General features: G+C 44.4%; 1 protein-coding gene across 5 annotated transcripts in view; it reads right to left on the minus strand.

The window, feature by feature from the left end:
* The window catches only part of ATP6V0A4 (ATPase H+ transporting V0 subunit a4), a 91,754-nt gene that overhangs the window by 48,980 nt on the left and 20,697 nt on the right, over positions 1 to 22,077 (minus strand). For 4 of the 5 annotated variants that reach the window (XM_054494693.1, XM_063667872.1, XM_054494694.1 and 1 more), the window contains 8 exons: positions 17,327 to 17,460; positions 15,363 to 15,441; positions 14,965 to 15,059; positions 9,063 to 9,188; positions 8,514 to 8,608; positions 5,923 to 6,049; positions 2,652 to 2,734; positions 1,883 to 1,976 (listed from right to left, as the gene is read on the minus strand). In XM_054494693.1, coding sequence (XP_054350668.1) covers positions 1,883 to 1,976; positions 2,652 to 2,734; positions 5,923 to 6,049; positions 8,514 to 8,608; positions 9,063 to 9,188; positions 14,965 to 15,059; positions 15,363 to 15,441; positions 17,327 to 17,460 — 833 coding nt within the window. Of the gene's footprint in view, positions 1 to 1,882; positions 1,977 to 2,651; positions 2,735 to 5,922; positions 6,050 to 8,513; positions 8,609 to 9,062; positions 9,189 to 14,964; positions 15,060 to 15,362; positions 15,442 to 17,326; positions 17,461 to 20,024; positions 20,191 to 22,077 lie in introns of those variants that run through there. The other variant, XM_054494695.2, reaches the window with a different exon arrangement.

A 22,077-nucleotide genomic window follows, 5' to 3' on the forward strand; every position in this document is an offset into this window, starting at 1 on the left:
ACAAGAGCACCTCAGCACAGAGGTGACTTTCAGAAACCTCAAAGAGCACAGCCCAAATTAAATGCCTCAGCATCAGACAGTGTCTAAGATTCATCTTTGGCAGGGACTGAACCAAAGGAGAAAGCTGCCCCTGCAGAAGCTGCTCAGCTGGGATCACCTGAAGGCCTCGACACAGCAGCAACCTGTCATACTAAATGTAAGCACACATCTAGCAGAATTTCTTTTCCATTCTCCTCATGACGTTTTCATAAAATCAAGTATGGAGTATTGGGGGGAAAGGACTTCAGTGGCTTCGGGGAAACAGTGTTCCTGACAAGTGACAAAGAAGGAATGGAGAGGATTAAAAAATTAAACACAGGCCGGGCACAGTGGCTCACGCCTGTAGTCCCAGCACTTTGGGAGGATGAGGTGGGTGGATCACCTGAGGTCGGGAGTTCGAGACCAGCCTGACCAACATGGATAAACCCCGTCTCCACTAAAAATACAAAATTAGCCAGGTATGGTGGCGCATGCCTGTAATCCCAGCTACTCGGAAGGCTGAGGCAGGAGAATCACTTGAACCTGGGAGGCGGAGGTTGCGGTGAGCCGAGATCACACCACTGCACTCCAACCTGGGCAACAAGAGCAAAACTCCATCTCAAAAAAGAAAAAAAAAATTAAACACAGGTTTTCTGGAAAAGTAAAGTTGTCTGCTAGCCTAAGAGTTTTGAAAGACGCACATATCTAATTTCTTAACATACTTGCCCAGAATCTAAAACTGAGTTGACTTCTACCATAGGTATATGCAGCTACTAAATTTTATTTATTTTATTTCCTTTTATTTTATTTTGAGATGGAGTCTCACTTTGTTGCCCAGGCTGCAGTACAGTGGCACGATCTCAGCTCACTGAAACCTTTGCCTCTCAGGTTCAAACGATTCTCCTGCCTCAGCCTCCCAGGTACCTGGGACTAGACTACAGGTGACTGCCACCACGCCTGACTAATTTTTGTATTTTTAGTAGAGATAGGGTTTCACCAGTTTGGTCAGACTAGTCTTGAACTCCTGACCTCAAGTGATCCACCCACCTCAGCTTCCCAAAGTGCTGGGATTATAGGCATGAGCCACCGCACCCAGCCCTAAAATTTAAATTGAATTAAAATTAAATAAAAATAAAAACTAAATGACTTAGTGGCACTAGCCATGTTTCAAGGGCTCAATAGCCACATGCGGCTCGTGACTGCAGCGTTGGACAGCGCAGGCCACACGAACCTTCCGTCATAACCGAAAGTTCTATTGAACTCTAGCACTGATGAGAGTGCCAGCTGAGGGAGGCCCAGCTGTTTTCAGTGATTACTTTCAAAGCTGCTGTGATTGAAGAAAGCGTTCTGATCATAAATGTGTTGAGTGCCACGCTGGATGGTGACAGACTTTACAAAGAAAATGAGTTTGGGATGGATGAATGTTCACATGGTGAAACTAGACTCACTGTTTTTACAGAATTAACCCATCAGCTTAAACAACCGGGCAATTCAGTGGGAAAATAATCAGTCAAACTGGTTGTTCAACTTAATTGGCTGGGTGGTTGTATCATAGATTCCGTCTAGGCCGAGGCTGGCAATAAAGGGTGCCTTTTATCAGATCGGGGTGGCCACCTGAAGGCTGACTAGGGCTGTCGTCAAATCTGAGCCTGGGCAAAGCATTCTTAAGACACAGCTTCGTTCCCTCTAGCTTATTGAACAGTTTCCCAATTGTGAAATCTTCCACAGCCACAACCAGAAAGGCATAGCCAGCATTCCAGCCAGCCTCCCAGCGAGGGCCCTGGGGGGCAGGGCTTGCATGAAAACAGCAGAGGCAGCCCTCCTGCAGCCGCCATCAGACCATGCACCCAAACCCCTCACTCACAGTGATTAAATCTTCCAGCCTCACATTGACGCTCTCCAACATCTCTTTGCGCTCCACCACAGGCTCTGGGCAAGGGTAGACAGTGGCTCGAAACCTGTGTTTAATATATTCCAAGGGACACAGGTGAGTTCTTGCTGCAAAGCATTCTGCACCCCCTTTTCTGCTAAGACATCGTTTGCTGACTTTAGTTAGATGGCCAACCTATCCTAGAATAACTGCGTCTTTGGCCACTGGAAAAGGAGTCCCAGTCATAAGGGTTCCCAGTACGTCACTTATGCTGTGAATTGAGGCTGCAGTTCTGTTATATGAACGAGCTTCATTCAAACCATAAAACCTGTGTGTTGTTAGGTAAATAAGACTGCAGGCTGGGCTTGCCCCCTCCTAAGAATCTATTAATGTATTAATATCCTCTGCACTGAGTCATTTCTGCTTCTATGGAGCTACATGTAACACGATTCTGTAAAATCCAAAACAAGTTAGCCATGCAGTTGGATTACTCTTGAGCAGCTGATGAAAAGTCTCAGATGGAATAGACTGAAAGGGGGAACGTGTCCACTTTTAGTTACCCTCACATTTTGCCTATTCAAGTTCTCCCTATTCATATTCTCACAACTATTAAAAATCAACTGGGGCTGACTTTTATGTGAGAAAGTTATTCTAAAGCGTTACCAACCTCTAGAAGCCACAGTCGTGTGCATTTGGCATTGCACATCTCTTTACCTAATCCTGGCCCAAATCACTAAAGAAAGAGCCATTCACTCCCTCTTACCCATCACAGATCTTCTTGATTTTCTGCCTGAGCTGCTCTCCTTGGTAAAATATAATGAATATGTTCTTCTGAATTTCTTCTTTCTGGAAAATCAGAATAAGTTAAAAAAAAAGGGGGGGGTTCTTTCTGGTTAAAACATAATAGACAGAAATGTAAAGTCCTGTTTTTAGGCTTACATAATTCCTAAATTTAAAACTGGGAAACTGTAACTTTCCTAGTTCATCTAAGTTCATAGCTCACAGTTGAGAGCAAGGCCATCCAGGACCTCACAGAGGCTGATGCAGCCTTAAGGTGACAGGCTCCCTGTTCCCGATGCTGGTTGGACCACAGCCAGACCTTATATTCAGCTCTAAGCCCCACATTTAAGAGATATGATAATAAACAAGAAAACATTCAGAAGAGAATATCGCAAGGCTTAAAACAAAGACAGCTGGCTGATAAACTGGCTCACCAGAGTTAATTAACACACAACACTGACATTTTGGGGATGAGTAGGTGTTTCATATTTAACAAAGGTAAAGCCATGCCCAATTTTTGACTCATACATACAGTTGCTCAGATTTTTTGACTCACACAGTTGCTTGTGTGCCATAAGACTGCTGCTTAAATCGCACTTGTCAAGTCCAAGTTGGACAATTCACAAGAAAGGAAGATGTGTTCCACAAGCAGACATGCAAATGTTTAACTCTTACTGTAAGCAAAGAAATATGAGCTGAAACAATGCATTCTTCCAATCTTATTTAGTTTGAGCGGGTAAAGGTAAAATTACAAAACCCAGACCGGGTGCAGTAGCTCACACCTGTAATCCCAGCACTTTGGGAGGCTAAGGTGGGTGGATTGCTTGAGCCAAGGGGTTCAAGACCAGCCTGGGCAACATGGTAAAACCCCATCTCTACAAAAAATACAAGAATTAGCTGAGTGTGGTGGTGCTCACCTGTGGTCCCAGCTACCAGGAAGGCTGAGGTGGGAGGATTGTTTGAGCCCAGGAAGTTGAGGCTGCAGTGAGCCATGATCATGCCACTGCACTCCAGCCTGGGTGACAGAGTGAGACCCTGTCTCAAAAAAAACCCCAAAAAACAAAAAACAAAACCTATTGTTGGAAAAGTTATGACAAATCCAATAGACTCATCACATACTACTCAAGGCACTGAAATCAGAAAAGTCACCGCAAGGCTATTTGTCGGGACCCATTGGGTGTCATTAAAATGCCCACACCCTTTAAGCCAGCAATCCTATTTTCCTTGAACTTGTTTATTATGAAAGTAATTCAGAAGCTAATAAAAATCCACATGCATAAAGATGTTCATCATGGTGTCTACATTCTGGAGAAAAATTAGAAATAAAGTGTCCAAAATAGTTAACGTCACATCAATTCAGTGGACACATTAGACATTCCTTAAAAATACTATCAAAATGAATCCTGTCTTTGGCATTTCCTTACGGGAGCAAGTGGCAGTGTTTTAGGATTTTCAGAGCTGCTGTATTACATTATTTCCAAAAGGTTTCTCTACCCGTGGAGTCTACCCTGGTCATTTTCTGAGTCTCTTAAATTTTCTTTTCTCCTGATCCACCAGATCAGGAATCTGCTCTAATCTCATGACTTCCCTTTGGTGACCTTCGGCGTCCACGCTCATCTTTTTCCAGATGCTTTTACTTCCTCTCCACCATGACTGTCACATTTCAAAACAGGTTTATAAAAAGTGATGATTTAATGTCAAATTAAAAAATAATCATTACAAAGGATGCACAGTAATATGGGGAGGGATCTCGTGTTAGGTAAAACAAAGAAAAGAAAAAAATTATTTCCATGTATACTACAATCATATAAAATTGTACCTGTCTACGGCTATAGAGAAAAATAGTACAAAAGGCAAAATACAAATGAAGACATTAGAGTGATGGGGTTTCTCATTTTTTTCATAATCTTTCTTATTTTAAATTTCATTTATTTTAAAGTTGTTTTTCATCAAAATGAATTTTGTTGTTTTTTCATTAAAATTAATTTTTTTAGCCTCTAATCTGAAAAAGATTATAGACGCTCAGAAATAAGCTTAGCTTCTGGGAATTAAAGAGTAAGTGGATTAAATACAAACTGGAAGATGAGACAGCAACATCCGACAGAATTCACAGCAACAACTGTATGGCACCAAGGGCCGAGTGCCCTCGAAGCCTTGTTGTTTGAAGTGTGGGATCTATTGGCAAATATATCATCAGCATTCTCTGGGAGTTGTAAGAACTGCAGAATCTCAGGCCCCACTCAGACCCATTGACTCAGAATTTTTTTTTTTTTTTTTTTTTTTTTTTTTGAGGGAGTCTTGCTCTGTCACCCAGGCTGGAGTGCAGTGGCACAATCTTGGCTCACTGCAACCTCCGCCTCTTAGGTACCGGTGATTCTCCTGCCTCAGCCTTGCAAGTAGCTGGGACTACAGGTGTGCGCCACCACTCCTGGCTAATTTTTTTATTTTTAGTAGAGACAGAGTTTCACCATGTTGGCCAGGATGGTCTCAAACTCCTGACCTCGGGTGATCCGTCCACCTCGGCCTCCCAAAGTGCTGGGATTACAGGCATGAGTCACCATGCCCGGCCTATTTTTTTTTTGAGATAGGGTCTCACTCTGTTCCCCAGGCTGGAGTGCAGTGGTGTGATCATAGCTCACTGCAGCCTTGACCTCCTGGGCTCAAGTTGTCCTCCCACCTCAGCCTCCTAAGTAGATGGGACTACCGGTGTGTGCCACCACACCTGGTTAACTTTTTTTTGTGGAGATGTTGTCTTGCTATGTTGCCCAGGCTGGTCTCAACCCCCTGACCTCAAATGATCCTCCCACCTTGGGCTCCCAAAGCGCTGGGATTACAGGCATGAGCCACCATGCCTGGCCTGGAATTTGCATTTTAACAAGATCCCCGGGTGACCTCTCTGCTTGCGTGAACACTGAAGCTTGAGAAGCTGACCTCAATCAGTTCTCAGTTCTTTAAGACATAGCTGCCGCCTAGGATAGTACTAGTATAACTAAGTTCTAGAGAAAAGTATAGCTATGTCTCTGGGAAGAATGAACCAATTATGAGGTGTTGACAAGAATCAGTCCTTGAACTCACCTTTCAAATATATATTTTTTAAAATGAACAAAGTAAAAGGGAAGGAAAAAAGGAGAAAGAAAGGAAATAGATATTAGTTTCATCAAACTAAAGACCCCCCATGTTTTGGGAGAATGAAGGGCTTCTGCTGAGGGCTATGGGAAGTCTCAGAGAAAGTTTTTGCAGCCCGAGGTTCCCACCGTGACAGGATCCTCCAGAGAGGCGTCCATCTCACTGAATTTCAAGTACACGTTTCCTCGGCAAATTCGCCACAGTAACCGCTCAAAGGAAGCCATCCTCTCCCTGTTGATCACACCGGCTATGAACCTAGGCAGCCAGAAGGGAAGACATTCCTTAGGCACAGGGACTGGGGTGCAGAGAGAAGGCCCTGTAGGACGTGAAGACGCACCATGAAAGGAAGGGCCATTCACTCTGCGAGCAGGAGGGACCCCGACACAGCTCTGCCGACAGGAGTCCCAAGGCCACCCCACATCCAGCCCCGACTTGCCCCAAGTCCCTTTGACCTTCTGTTTTCTTTGATATCTTGAAATATCCTTAATCATTCCAATACTATATCGTCACTAATTGCAATTAAGAATATGATAGAACGGCCGGGTGCTGTGGCTCACACCTGTAATCCTAGTACTTTGGGAGGCCGAGGCGGGTGGATCACCTGAGGTCAGGAGTTCGAGACCAGCCTGGCCAACATGGTGAAACCCCAACTCTACTAAAAATACAAAAGTAGCCACACATGGTGGCGTGCACCTATAATCCCAGCTACTCAGGATGCTGAGGTAGGAAAATCACTTGAACCTGGAAGGCGGAGGTTGCAGTGAGCCAAGATTGTGCCACTGCACTCCAGCCTGGGCAGAGAAGAGTGAAACTCTTCTCAAAAAATAAAAAAAAAGAATATGATAGACCATTCATCATGCATTGTAGCTAATGATAGCAAATATTCAACAGTGGTCTCTATGCATTTTTCCAAAAATATTTTAATACTAAGAGGGAAAAATACATTGATGTCTATATATATCTGTTTTTTCCATTATCCAAGCATGTAGATAACTGCTGACCCAAACTTCTCATGTTAGCCAGTGACTTTCAGGGGCTTATTACTTTAAATGTACATTGATCCTGTATTACCTTCTGATCGAATATTTCCAATAAATATTTTTATTTTCATTTCAAATTCAATGCCTAGTGCCTCAAATATCAGGCCCTCAAATATCTATCAAATAAAAAATCATAAATCCCAAACTCACAACTTTCAGAAATGCTTTAAAATGCATCAATTTCACCTAGGCACTGAACAAAATCCTACCATTTTGAATCACCACATTATTTTCATGGCTATAACACATCATATCACTGCTTCTTGGAAATAACTTGATTGCATAACTATCCCATTTCTTTTTTTTATTAAAAAATTTTTTTTTGTAGACACAGAGTCTTGCTATGTTGCCCAGGCTGATCTCAAACTCCTGGCCTCAAGTGATCCTCCTGCCTCAGCTTCCAAAGTGCTGGGATTACAGGCATAAGCCACCACATCTGGCCCCCATTTCTAATTACATTTAAAAATGTATCCCGGGCAACACAGTGAGGTCTCGTCTATACTAAAAAATTTTTTAAAAATTAGCCTGGCATTGTGGCGCGTGCCTGTGGTCCAGCTACTTGCGAGGCAGAGGTAGGAAGATCACTTGCGCCTGAGAGGTCAAGGCTGCAGTGAGCTATGATTGCACGTCTGCACAGCCTGGGCAACAGAGCGAGACCCCGTGTCAAAAAAAAAAAAACAAAAATTCAGGCCAGGCGCGGTGGCTCACGCCTGTAATCCCAGCACTTTGGGAGGCCAAGGTGGGCGGATCACGAGGTCAGGAGATCGAGACCATCCTGCCTAATACGGTGAAACCCCTTCTCTACTAAAAACACAAAAAAATTAGCTGGGTATGGTGGCAGGCGCCTGTAGTCCCAGCTACTCGGCTGAGGCAGGAGAATGGTGTGAACCTGGGAGGCGGAGTTTGCAGTGAGCCGAGATTGCGCCACTGCACTCCAGCCTGGGCGACAGAGTAAGACTCTGTCTCAAAAAAAAAAAAAAAAATTCAAACTCCAAGTGCATTTATTATCAAAGTAATATTTTATTTTATTTTTTTGAGCTGGAGTCTTGCTCTGTCGCCCAGGCTAGAGTGCAGTGGCACGATCTCGGCTCACTGCAACCTCTACCTCCAGGGTTCAAGCGATTCTCCTGCCTCAACTTCCTGAGTAACTGGTATTACAGGCACGTGAGACCACGCCTGGCTAATTTTGTATTTTTAGTAGAGATTGGGGTTTCACTATGTTGGCCAGGCTGGTTCCAAACTCCTGACCTCAAGTGATCCACCCACCTCAGCCTCCCAAAGTGCTGGAATTACAGGTGTAAGCCACCATGCCCGGCCCCCAAAATAGTACTTTAAAGAGAAAGGAAAAACATATGTCCCCATAGCCTTGTTCCAACGCCAGGGAAGAGTTGTGATAATCCATCTGAACAATGATCCCCACAGCTTCCCATGGGGGAGCAATATAAACATTGCAGTCTTCAGGCTCAAGGAGGTCAGCATCGCCACTAACAAGAAGCTGACACCACTTCCGACTCCACCAACCTAGTAAGTTACACATGGGTCTATTCCTTGGCAGAGGCTTCGCATCCATGGGAAACAGTCCCCATTCCAGTGGCTGTTTGTTTACCCGTTCATTCACTCACTCAGAAATCACTCACTAGGACCAGGGACCCATCTACACACAAGAGTTATATACTAACCCCAACTTTCCGGTCATATATGCAGGCACCGCTTTCAACTCCAGGAGGCCAGAAGTGTCCTCAGTAAAGAAATCATCAGCTAAATTGGTTTCCGTCTGAAAGTCAAAGCACTATGATTTTCATTTAAATATATTTAGGGAAACTGAAAAGGCACCCACACCTCAAGATTTTCTCTGGTTTTAGTGAAGCTTTAATTTTCCACAAAAAGTTAACAGAAGTCAGAAAACAGAGTGCTCCCGGCCAGATCCAAAAGCTTTCCTGGTCTTTTCCTACCAAAACCCTAAAACTTCTCAAACCAACTGCTGTGCTTGGTTCTGACTTCTCTTTCTGCCTGAGCCATTTTCAGCACATACATTTTACTGAGCACCATAATATTTTTCCCTTCAATTCAACCAGCACTACAATTATTCCACCCAAAATACTCCTCCGCCCTCACCAATGGCTTAGCCATGGAACAGAAACAGAGTGATTTACTCAGATCCCAGGCCAGCCAGTTTCCAAAATGGAAATTTGAGGTTCTGATTTAGTAAATCATCCCCACATGACCACCTCAAAGAAGTCTTGGGTTTTCTTCAGGAGGTATTTCAGTTCCGTCAGTTCTAGGAAGCTTTGTTTCAAGGCCTGCTGGTTCTGGTTGGCTTCCTGTAACTCTCCTTCCAGTTTTTCTAGAACAGTCTATGCAGGAAGGAAAAAGAAGGTAAGCCAACAGCAAGTGCTATGACATTCCTGAAATACATTACCCACAACAGATGACTAAAAAAAATCAAAGGAATCAGCACATAACATGATTGCAGACCCTAATACACATACACACAGACACACACAGACACAAACACACACACGTGCACGCTCTCTTAAGAGTTCCATCACCAAATGAGAGGATTAGGAAGTACTTGGAGGAGTGGATGGCCACTTCGTGGAGAAGTCAAGACATTTTGGCAAATCATGCCTCTCCTCATTTAAAACACTAGGTCAGGCCGGGTGCGGTGGCTCATGCCTGTAATCCCAGCACTTTGGGAGGCCGAGATGTGCAGATCACTTGAGGTCAAGCGTTCAAGACCGGACTGGTTAATGTGGTGAAACCCCATCTCTACTAAAAATAGAAAAATTAGCCAGGAATGGTGGCGCACGCCTGTAATCCCAGCTACTCAGGAGGCAGAGGCAGGAGAGTTACTTGAACCCAGGAGGCAGAAGCTGTGGTGAGCCGAGATCATGCCACTGCACTCTAGCCTGGGCGACAGAGCAAGACTCCATTTCAAAAAAACAAATAAATAACAATAAAAATAACTTCAGAAACATGAAACAATATGGAGTCTTAAAATAGAAAATGATGGGCCAGGCACAGTCGCTCAGCCTGTAATCCCAGCGCTTTGGGAGGCGGAGGCAAGTGGATCACTTGAGGTCAGGAGTTCAAGACCAGCCTGGCCAACATGATGAAAACCTGTTTCTACTAAAAATACAGAAATTAGCTGGGCATGGTGGCACATGCCCGTAGTCCCAGCTACTCGGGAGGCTGAGGCAGGAGAATCGCTTGAGTCCGGGAGGCAGAGGTTACAGTGAGCAGAGATCACACCACTGCATTCCCACTTGGGTGACAAAGCTTTTTTTCAGACTCTGTCTCAAAAAATATATATATATATGTGTATACATGTATATATATACATGTATATACGTATATATATACACAAACATATGTATATATGTATATAATATATATGAAATGATGAAATAGCAAGTTGCAGAAGAATAAACAATATAGTTCCATTTAGAGAAAATTTTTTAACATGTAAAGCTATACCATATATTATTTAGAAAAATAAATACGTAATAAAACTATGAAAAAATAAAGAAAAATACAAAAGTTAGGATAATGATGATCTCGAAGGGAAGAGGGGAAAGGAGATGGAGGAGGGGTGAGGAGGGGCACACAGGTTTTTATGAGTGTCCCTGTGGGTACCGTTATCTTACACAGGGCAACAGACACATGGTGTGTGCTGATCCTTACTTTTTATACCTCACATGTTTTATAAAAATTTTACTAATTCAGTTTAATGTTTAACAAAAACAATAACAAATCCACACTGAAACACACAGGAGTGAAACTATAGAACAAAGACAAAACCTTAAAGACTATCAGGGAAAAAAAGGACATATATCCACAAAGCGGTGATAATTGAACCAGTAGCAAATATTATGAGAAAAATTTAGTGAATATGTGCCTTGAAGTGTTGTGTAATTGTCATCTGTAGCCTGCACATCAAGGGGTAGTGGGGAAGGGTTGGCAGGTATTACAGAAAGACAGGAAACGGAAGGGAAGTAAAAAACAAAAGGAATAATAACCGAAAAAGCCAGTGAATCAGAAATCACAATAAATGGAAATGGATTAAGGTCACCTATTAAAGAAGAAATTACCATGCTAGTTTTTAATCCATCTAAAAGACACTGTTAACAGAGTTTTTGTTTTTGTTTTTGTTTTTAAGACAAAGTCTCACTCTGTCACCCAAGCTGGAGTGCAGTGGCGTGATCTTGGCTCACTGCAACCTCCACCTCTCGGGTTCAAGTGATTCTCTTGCCTCAGCCTCCCAAGTAGCTGGGATTACAGGCATGTGCCACCAGGCCCGGCTAATTTTTTTGTATTTTTAGTAGAGACAGGGTTTCACCATGTTGGCCAGGCTAGTCTTGAACTCCTGACCTCAAGTGATCCACCCACCTTGGCCTCCCAAAGTGCTGGGATTACAGCCGTGAGCCACTGCGCCTGGCACAAAGAGATTTTTTTAAAACAATAAAAAATGATAATCCTGTAGATGTTAGCTCTCCCTGAAATGCTTAGTATTAGACAAAATTGAATTACTATGGAAAATTTCAAACACACACAAGCAGCGCAAATCCCATCCACCCATCATCCAGCTTCAGTTCCACTCCATTACCTCCCGTCTCAGAGAAAGCCATTACCCTGAATTTTGAACACTGAATATAATGACACAAAGTTGGGGGAAAAAGTAAATCTTCATTTCCCAATCATTTCCTCTATCCACTTAATGATGCCATAAAAATAATGCTGCCATTACTATACACAATGGATATATAATTATATAAAAGTATAGCTGCATGAGAATAAAGCCTGAAAACAAGGAAGAGTCAGGGAAGTTTCTGCTGGGATGGTGGTTTTTTCCCTCCCCCCTGAATTAGTATTTCCTCTAGGACTGTTATAAAAGCCTCTTTAGAAACTCGACAAGGCCGGGGCCCAGAGCCATTGGTGTACTCTTGCCAAAGGATTCAACTCTCTAGCAATGTTGGGGGAACACAGCTAACTGCAGGATTAGTCAAATCAATCAATCAACAATCAATCCCAGTGAGCAATGAATGGTAAAAGATATTACTCTCCTACTTTTATGCTGGTAGTTTTTGTTTTTGTTTTTGAGAGAAGGTCTCACTCTGTTGCCCAAGCTAGGGTGCAGTGGTGTGAACACAGCTTACCGCAGCCTTGACCTTCTGGTAGCCATTCTCCTGCCTTAGCCTCGCAAGTAGCTGGGACCACAGGTGCACACCACCACACCCAGCTAATTTTTTTTATTTTCTTGTGGAGACAGAGTCTCATTATGTTGGGCAGACTGGTCTCAAACTCCTGAGCTCAAGCAATCCTCCTGCCTTGGCCTCCCAAAGTGTTGGGATTACAGGCATAAGCCACCATGGGCAGCCCTGGTGCTGTTTTAATTTCATTTTTACAGCAAATAACATTCAGAAGAAAAACACTAAGGAAAGACTTGTGCACACATCTGATTGCCCCTTATCTATTCCTACAAATTTATGAATGTAGAGCTTTAACACCTTAAAATATCATGCTAGATTTTTTTTTTTTTTTTTTTTTTTTTTTTTTGAGACACAGTCTCCCTCTGTCGCCCAGGCTGGAGTACAGTAGTGCTATCTCGGTTCCCTGAAACCTCCCCTTCCTGTATTCAAACAATTCTCCTGCCTCAGCCATTAGAGTAGCTGGGATTACAGGCATGCGCCACCACACCTGGCTAATATTTTTGTATTTTCAATAGAGATGGGGTTTCACCATGTTAGTCAGGCTGGTCTCGAACTCCTGACCTCAAGCAATACACCCACCTTGGCTTCCCAAAGTGCTGGGATTACAGGCGTGAGCCACTGTGCCCAGCCTATCATGCTAGAGATATATATATATATATTTTTTAATCCATCTAAGAGACACCCTTACCAAAGAGATAAAAGATAAACAATATAGCCCAAAACAATAAATTTCACTAAAATAAAAATAAAAAGGGCTATCCACTCAAATTTTAGCTCCCACCACCCAGAAAAACTTATTATTATCAGTCAAGATTGAATCTTTTAAACTTAAAATGGTGAAACTTGAAAATGTGTGTGCCTTGGCATGGTTGAAGTCAGCCAAAACTAAATCCAGTTGGATGAATTCCCTTTTTAAGGTACTACAGCCAACTCAGTTTGAAAACAAAAGCTGCACATGTTACCTGTTTAACAAAATCAAGACAGGCTCTATGCTTGTCAAGTTTCATCGTAATATCAAAGAAGAATATCCATAATTATTTGAAAAGGCTATTAAAATATTCCTCCCTTTTCCCACTGCTTATCTGTGTAAGGCTGGATTATCTTCCTCTACTTCAATAAAAACAGCACATCACCAACAGATTTAAAGTAGAAGCAGGTGTGAGAAACCAGCTGTCTTCTATTAGCCAAGCACTTTAAAAATTCACAAACAATGCCATCCTTCTCATGAAAGTGTTTTTGTCTTGGAAAAGACAGTCATTTTTCACTTAAAAAATCTTACCATGTAATGAGACATTATTGTTATTTTCAAGTGAATTAATACATAAATATTTTACATACTTTTCCATTTTAATTTGTAATACAGTAAAAAATCAATAAACAGGCCAGGCGAGGTGGCTCACGCCTGTAATCCCAGCACTTTGGGAGGCCGAGGTGGGCGGATCACCTGAGGTCAGGAGTTCAAGACCAGCCTGGACAACATGGTGAAACCCCGTCTCTACTAAAAATACAAAAATTAGCTGGGTGTGGTGGCGCATGCCTGTAATCCCAGCTACTTGGGAAGCTAAGGCAGGAGAATCGCTTGAGCCTGGGAGGCAGAGATTGCAGTGAGCCGAGATCACACCACTGCACTCCAGCCTGGGCAACAGAGCAAGACTCCATCTCAAAAAAATATGATAAGGTCCAAAATATTTTCTAGAAGATCTGACAATCTAATATTTCTATGTGAGTATCAAGATTTATACTACTCATGGCTTTGAAAATTTCAAGAATTTGAAGTTATCTTCAAAAAAAAAAAACCCAGCCAGAGAAAAGGCTCAGCTAGGTGAAGCCTTGCCTACCTGCCCACGCCCTGAATGAGCTGTTCCACTGCCGAGGATAAAATACCTGCTTTTTCAATTAAGTCCCCCAGGGTCCTCCATGGTCTGGCTCTGCCTACCTCTTCACTTCCTCTCCCAGCCCTGCCCCCATCCCTGTCCCCACCATCTGCTCTATAAGCCCTTGGAGGGCACAGTCATGTTTATTTCTCTCTAAGGTACCTTGCACATGGCAGGTATTCAGTGGTTTATTTTTTGTTTGTTTGTTTGTTTTTGAGACGGAGTCTCGCTCTGTCGCCCAGGCTGGAGTGCAGTGGCACAATCTCAGCTCACTGCAACCTCTGCATCCCGGATTCAAGCGATTCTTGTGCCTCAGCCTCCCAAGTAGCTGGGATTACAGGCATCTACCACCACCCCTGGCTAATTTTTGTATATTTAGTAAAGACAGGGTTTCACCATGTTGGCCAGGCTGGTCTCGAACTCCTGACCTCGTGATCCACCTGCCTCAGCCTCCCAAAGTGGTGGGATTACAGGGGTGAGCCACTGTGCCCAGCCGGTTTTCAGTGTTTTATAAAAGACAGAAGGGGAAGGAAATAGAGAAGGAAAGGAAAGAGGGAGAGCCCCACCAGCTGAAATGACCTTGAAAACTGCAGTCTTCTCCCAGTTGACCTACAGAAGCCAGTCAGAGAAGCAGCTTCCATCTGGAGTGGGTCCAACTCATCAGCTGCTTCCCACCAGATAGAGAATTAGAAAACATCCCATTATGCCCACACTCAGCCCATTCAGTGGCACCCGGCAGACAAGACTCCGCTGCCTGTAAGAATCAAACGCCCACAAAAGCAATCAACTCCTCAAAGTGGGCTAAGCTTCCCTAGGGCTATGCTGAGAAAGGAAAACAGCTGTCTCCAGATCAGCAGGTGTGGCTCTAAAAACCGCACACTGGGATTTTCCTGGGGCTGTAACCCTGAGAAGGAGACGACCAAGCAAGCCTGCCTCCCTGCCTTCAGCAACCAGGTAGAGAACCTGCAAGCGGCTCTCAGGGCCTTCAAGGAGACAGGCTTCATGACTGTCCTTACCTGGGGAGGCCAGCAAAGTGGAGAACTTACCTCCAGGGTAATCATTTCCCGTGGGAGTGGGGTCAGTGGGCTTTTCTCAAGCAACTGAACTGCAATCTCATTTTGCATCTCGTCTTCCAGAAAACCTGAAGAATGAAAACCCACCAGAAACCCCAAGGTGATTGTGTTTTCTCATAACTAAGAAATGAGGTCAAGCAAGACATGTGCCTTTCACTCAGCTCAGCTACCTGAATTGTCCTAGGAGCTGCCACAGCACCTGGATCCCACCCCCAACCTCCCCCATTCCCTCCAGGTGGGCCTCTGGGACCACCTCAGAAAGTATTGCAAATAGGGACACATTTGTTCATTAAGTCCTGCAAACTATTGACCCCCTTGCCAGTTCACATTTGAACAGTAAGCAAAAAAAAAAAAAAAAAAAATTGGCTTACGGAGGATTCTCTCCAGTGATTCACACCTTCTGACTTCATTCACAAATTTCCTTTGAAAGCTGTTCACATTCATATTTAACTGGGGGGGGGGGGGGGAATCACAAGATACACATTAGTAGCAACAGCTGCCAATAGATTTCTTTTTTCCGAGACGGAGTTTTAATCTTGTCACCCAGGCTGGAGGGCAATGGCGCGATCTCAGCTCACTGTAACCTCCACCTCCTGGGTTCTAGTGATTCTTCTGCCTCAGCCTCCCAAGTAACTGGGATTACAGGCACCCACCACCACGCCTGGCTAATTTTTGTATTTGTAGTAGAGATGGGGTTTCACCATGTTGGCCAGGCTGGCCTCAAGCTCCTGACCTCAGGTGATCCGCCCACCTCAGCCTCTCAAAGTGCTGGGATTACAGGTGTGAGGCACTGTGCTAAGCCCCCTTTTGGTCATTTTATTATCTTTTTAATACTAGCGAATGTTGCTGGAATTATCTTAGGAATAGATACTTCCATGCACAAGACAGGTGAGTTACAGGCAAAACACACCTTAGTGTTCTTATATTCAATCCCCCAAATGCTTCAACATTCACCCTCTCGTTTCTAAAAGAAACAAAGTCCTGGCCAGGTACAGTTGCTCACGCCTGTAATCCCAACACTTTGGGAGGTCGAGGCTGGTGGATCACTTGAGCCCAGGAGTTTGAGACCAACCTGGGCAACATAATGAGACCTCATCTCTACAAAAAATTACAAAATTAACCGAGCGTGGTGGTGTGCTGAGGTAGGAGGATGGCTTGAGCCTGGGAGGTCAAGGCTACAATGAGCTGTGATTGTGCCACTGCCCTCCAGCCTGGGCTACAGAGCGAGACCCTGTCTCAAAAAAAAAAAAATGGACTTAATCAAAATTTGAAACTTTTGTGCATCAAAGGACACTTAACAGTGTCCTTTCACTTTCTTAATAGGAAGTAAAAAAAACCCACAGCATGGGAGAAAATCATATATCTGCCTGAAAAAAGAAAAAAGAGAGGAAAAGAAAAGAAAAGATAGGAAGGAAGGAAGGAAGGAAGGAAGGAAGGAAAGAAGGAAGGTAGGAAGGAAGGAAGGAAAGAAGGAAGGTAGGAAGGAAGGAAGGAAGGAAGTCTGCCCTCATCTAAGTTTACCTTATTTCTCTGCCTTGGCTATCCAAATGAGCCTCAAAATCCTCAATGGGGTCATAAAAATGACCAGACCTTGAAGATTGCACGGCTCCATGTAACGTATCACAGTCATCAACAAAACCTCAACTCTCAGCTCAGCTCAATAAACGTTATTGAGGACCTGCCTCATATGAGGTCCTGTGTGAAGAACTAGGGATGCAAACAACAAGATGTGATTCTTCCCTGCAGAAGCTTAGCTCTGACCTTGACCTTAGTGAAGAAGTAAAGAAGCACTGGTTTTCTAAATTAGACTAAGAGCTTGGTGAGGGTCTAAACTTGCCCCTGGGAAATGATACCCCAATGTCATACTCAAGACAGTCTAACTCTAGACTATCACTCTGGAACTCAATCCCGGGTATTACAACCAACTCTGGACTCCAGAATACTTTGTCCTCAGCCTGTCTAGTCAGGAAAAATAGTTTTTATGGTCAGAACAAGGTTTGGTAATCTACATGCCCATTGGCTATATACAATGTTTGAAGATGCTACACAAGAGAAAAAAAATTCAATGACATCTAATGGGTAGTGATTGCATTAGAGCTTCAAGACATTCCTATAGAGGAGACAGGCATGGAGGGAAGGAGAACACGCTCTTGAATGACCTGCCTGGTCATGACAAATCCTAGCCAGAAGCACTAAAACTACAGAATTTTGTGGATTCCAGCTCACGGCTCCTCTCCCTACAAAATGGTTATTGTTCACCATAAAGAAGTGTTGTGCAAGAGTTATCTACTCCCACCCCTCCCTTCCTCTTATCTCCAAAGAACTCAGTACCTACATCTTTGAACTGAACCAATCCAAGCTCTCCGAGCTCAGCCACACAGCAATATGCAGCTTCCACCTGGAGAAACAGTTGTGACAAACACATCTCCTCGCTTCGAAACACAGACGCCATCTTGGCCCAGCCTCGGTCTACAGGAGGAAAAGAAAAATATATTAATATTTAAGGTAATAAATGTGTGAAAACCTTAGGATGAAATTTTTAAGTTAAAATCTAACAGGGAAAAAAAATCCATTAGGAATCACTCCTGATTTTAGGAGACTTTTTTTTTTTTTTTTTCTGAGACAGGGTCTCACTCTGTTGCCCCGGGCTGGAATGCAGTGGTGCAATTCTGGCTCACTGCAGCCTCAACCTCCCAGGCTCAAGTAATCCACCCATCTCAGCCTCCTGAATAGCGGGGACTACAGGTGTGTACCAGGATGCCCAGCTATCCTGATTCTAAAAATATAAACAAAAACAAGATAGCACTTTATGCCCTCCATCAGATGGGCAAAATATTATACTTTATTTTTGAGACAGAGTCTTGCTCTGTCACCCAGGCTGGAGTGCAGTGGCACAAACACGACTCACTGCAGCCTCAACCTCCTGGGCTCAAGAGATCATCCTGCCTCAGCCTCCTATGTAGCTGGGACTACAGGTGTGCACCACCACACCCGGCTAGTTTTTTTATTTTTTTGTTGAGACAGAGCCTTGCTGTGTTGCCCAGGCTGGTATTGAACTCCTGGACTGAAGTGATCCTCCCACTCTGGTCTCCCAAAGTGCTGGGATTACAGGCATGAGCCACTGCTCTCAGCTGGCAAAATATTTTAAAATATGACTAAAGACTCGAGTTGTAGAGGGTATGAGAAAACAGACCCTTTCATGCACTAGAATGTCACTCCAGAACTCAGTCGTGGGTATCACAACCAACTCTGGATTCCAGAATACTTTGTCTTCAATCTCCCTAGTCAGGAAAAATAGTTTTTGTCATCAGAATGAGATTTGGTAATCCATATGCCCATTGGGTATATCCAATGTTAACGTGTAAATTCTTTGTAGCTTTTTCAGAGAGCAATTTATCAATGTCTATCAAATCTTATATCCCTCATACCCACAAATCAAGATGTCCACTGCTGTCTACCCAGATAGACCTGGATATGTATGGAGAAACAGATGAACAAGAATGTTTCTTATAACATTGTATGTAATAATTATAGTAAATGGCTGTAACCGAGCTATCCATCAATAGGGGAATGATTAAATAAACTGTGATATAACAGAGCCCTGTGCAGTCAGCAGGAATAAAATAAATCTGTATGTCCTGTATATGGAAGAAGGATGCCCACAGGTGAGTGGGGCAGGGGAATGGTGCGAGTTAGGTCAGCCAAAACTGACCTGCAAGACACAGTTCCACCATACAGTCATAAGTGTGTATTGACACTGCTGATTAAAAAAAAAGACTAAGACTCACACTCCTGAAAGGGGAATCTCAAACATCTAGACTGAAATAGATTAAAACATCCACCATACTCTAACAGATGCATGTCCAAAGTTTAACTGTGAAACTGGGAGATGATCTTGAAGCCATTGCCACCAGCCCGCACACAGCATACGTAGCCAGGGAATGGAGCCCTGGTCATCAGAGGCCTCCCAGCAGCGATCAATGCATTCCAAACTCTGGGGTGGGGCAGTTTGTCACTCCTGAACATTTCTCCATTCCTTAATAGACCATCCAAGTCATGCTGCCCTTTGGACTGCCTTTAGTGCCACTTAGAACAGGTGGCAGGGAAGGACACCTCCGGGGGGTTGGAAGAAAATGAAGCTCTTTCCAATGGTGAAATTGAAGGCCCACATGAGAGCCAAGGGGAGGAGGAGGGTACAGAAGCTATTCCCAAAGATCCTCCCGATGGCCCTACTGCTGCCAAATCACACTGTTTTCCCCCAGGTCAACCTTCCGGAAGAATTTCCACACCTCCAGAGTAGATTTAATTTTATCACGTACAGAGTATCTACTGTGTGCTCAATACTGGGCCTATCCATTGTCCCATTTTCACACAGGACCAACTCTAAAGTCCTCGAGCTGGCCAGCCAAAGGCTGCATGAGCTGGCCTCCTCTGTGTCTTCCTCCAGCTTTGGCCTCTCCAGGGACCCTGCATTTCTCCCCAGCTCCCACCCCCTTCAGGCCCTTCACCCAGGTTTTCCCCTGGGTTTGGAACCTCAATCTCCTCCTCTCCACCGTCCATCCCACGCCCCGCATGACCCTGTCACTCCTCCAGTCTCCATGTAAGGATCTTCTTCCTCCACAAGCCTTCCCTGACACCCCCAGCTCCCTCAAGGAGCTAAGCCCCCTCCTACATGCCCCCAGAAGAGCAATCATTTGCAATCGCTTGTTTAACTGCCTGGATTCCCCACACACAAACCAGTGAAGTCCACCAGGCTAGAACCATTCCCTGTTTCCACTCCCACACCGGTCTACGTCAATAGCACCACAAAGTGGGTACTCCAGAAGCAATATCCCATGTATGGACCAGAGGATAAACATCATCCCTCAGGAAGTGCACATGGTCTGGGCCCACATTTGTGCCTTTTGACACCAAGATGAATTCAAAGCTTTCCTACTGCCCTGTCTAGTAACTACAGCCAAGTGAACATAGACCAGAGACCCAAGGCATTCACTTTATGCGGATCAAAAGCACAGCATCAACACCCTTCTTACCCCAGCTTCCTCCAGGCGGGTCCTGGGTCAGGGTCTGGGGCAGACAGTGCTTTCCCCAACCTGATGCACGGAGCAGGGAGCCCAGGTCTGGCAGCCCTCCGTGCTTGCCAGCAGTCCTGGGCGGAGCAGCAGCCGGTGAATCCGCAGGTGGCTTCCCCGCAGCGCCCCTCCCGGCTCCTTCTCCTCCCAGGCTCCCAAAGAGCCAGGAGGCAGCTCTGTTGTATCAACACTGGCCTGTTGTGGGTGAGGACAAACCTGCCCCACCAGCCAGCCTGCTCAGCCCCCGCCCCACCTGTGCCCTCTGCCATGACCTTAAGTTCCCAGCAGGAAGCATTCATTTATTTTCTAATGAAAGTAACTTGCCCCTCAGGGAGCTAAAGGTTGAGGACAAGATTCCTGGAGGCCTTAGAAGGACCCCAGTAAACCAAAACATCCCTTGAACTTGTAAAAATGAAATAACTTTTAAAAATAATTTTGGGGGCCGGGCGCAGTGGCTCACGCTGGTAATTCCCGCACTTTGGGAGGCTGAAGTGGGCGGATCATTTGAGGTCAGGAGCCTCAAATTAGCCTGGCCAATATGGTGAAAGTCTGTCTCTACTAAAAATACAAAAAAATGAGCAGAGTGTGGTGGCGGGTGCCTGTAATCCCAGCTACTCAGGAGGCTGAGGCAGGAGAATCGCTTGAACCCAGGAGGCAGAGGTTGCAGTGAGCCAAGATCACGCCGCTGCACTCCAGCCTGGGCGACAGAGCCAGACTCCGTCTCAAAAATAAATAAATAAATAAATATATATATATATATATAAATGAAAAGATTAAAATAGTTTTGGAAAATAAAAAATATCACACTCACCATCCTATCAACTATTAACCAAAACACTCTACTTTCAAAGGAAAATAGAAGACTCCTTATGAAACGCCCAATGGCTAAAATTCAGCTACCGCTGTGGCCCAGGTAAAAAGAGACAGAAGCAAATGTGATATGTGCCCTTTTCCTTTGGAGGGGTCTTGTCTTCTCCTATTTATTTGACAGAGGGTGCGAAGGGCAGAACAAGCCAATTAGGTGCGTTTCTCTTGCCCAGGGGTAGGGCGGCTGCAACAACTACCTGCGTTTGTTTGAACGAGCTTTGCTTCTCCAGGGTGGTGCACAGATCCCCCACAGGGACTCTCCCCGCCAGTGAGCCTTAGAAGGTACCCCAGAATGAGTGAGGGGGGTGCTTTTTTTTTTTAACTTTTTAGTATGGAAAAACTGAAACACCTGCAAAAGTACAGAAAATAGTACAGGGAACCCCTATGTACACATCACTTGGCCACACCAGTTCATGAATGTTCTATCATCTACACCCCACCCACTTCCCCTCCCCACCTCTGATTATTTGGAAGCAAATCCCATACATCATGTTATTTCTTTCAAAATATTTCAGCATGTATCTCTAAAAGATAAGGATTCTTTTATACACACATATACACACACAAACACACATAAAATACCAGTCACTCCTAAAATTCAATAATTCTTAAATTTGCCTTAATATCAAATATCCCATCAGGATTCAAGTTTCCTAGATTGCCCGAGATTTGCATTTTTTTAAAGAGACAGGATCTTGCTCTGTTGTCCAGGCCAGGGTGTGGTGGCACAAACACAGCTCACTGCAGCCTCAACCTCCTGGGCTCAAGTGATCCTCCCACCTCAGCCTCCTGAGTAGCTAGGACTAACTACAGCTGTGCATCACTATGATTGGGCTGATTATTTATTTATTTATTTTTTGAGACAGAGTCTCTCGCTCTGTCGCCCAGGCTGGAGTACAGTGGCGCGATCTTGGCTCACTGCAAGTTCCGCCTCCCGGGTTCACGCCATTCTCCTGCCTCAGCCTCCGGAGTAGCTGGGACTACAGGCGCCTGCCATCATGCCCGGCTAATTTTTTGTATTTTTAGTAGAGATGGGGTTTCACTGTGTTAGCCAGGATGGTCTCGATCTCCTGACCTCGTGATCCACCCGCCTCAGCCTCCCAAAGTGCTGAGATTACAGGCGTGAGCCACTGTGCTCAGCAATTGG

Source organism: Pongo pygmaeus, chromosome 6, assembly GCF_028885625.2.
Source record: "Pongo pygmaeus isolate AG05252 chromosome 6, NHGRI_mPonPyg2-v2.0_pri, whole genome shotgun sequence".
NCBI classification, from domain to species: Eukaryota; Metazoa; Chordata; class Mammalia; order Primates; family Hominidae; genus Pongo; species Pongo pygmaeus.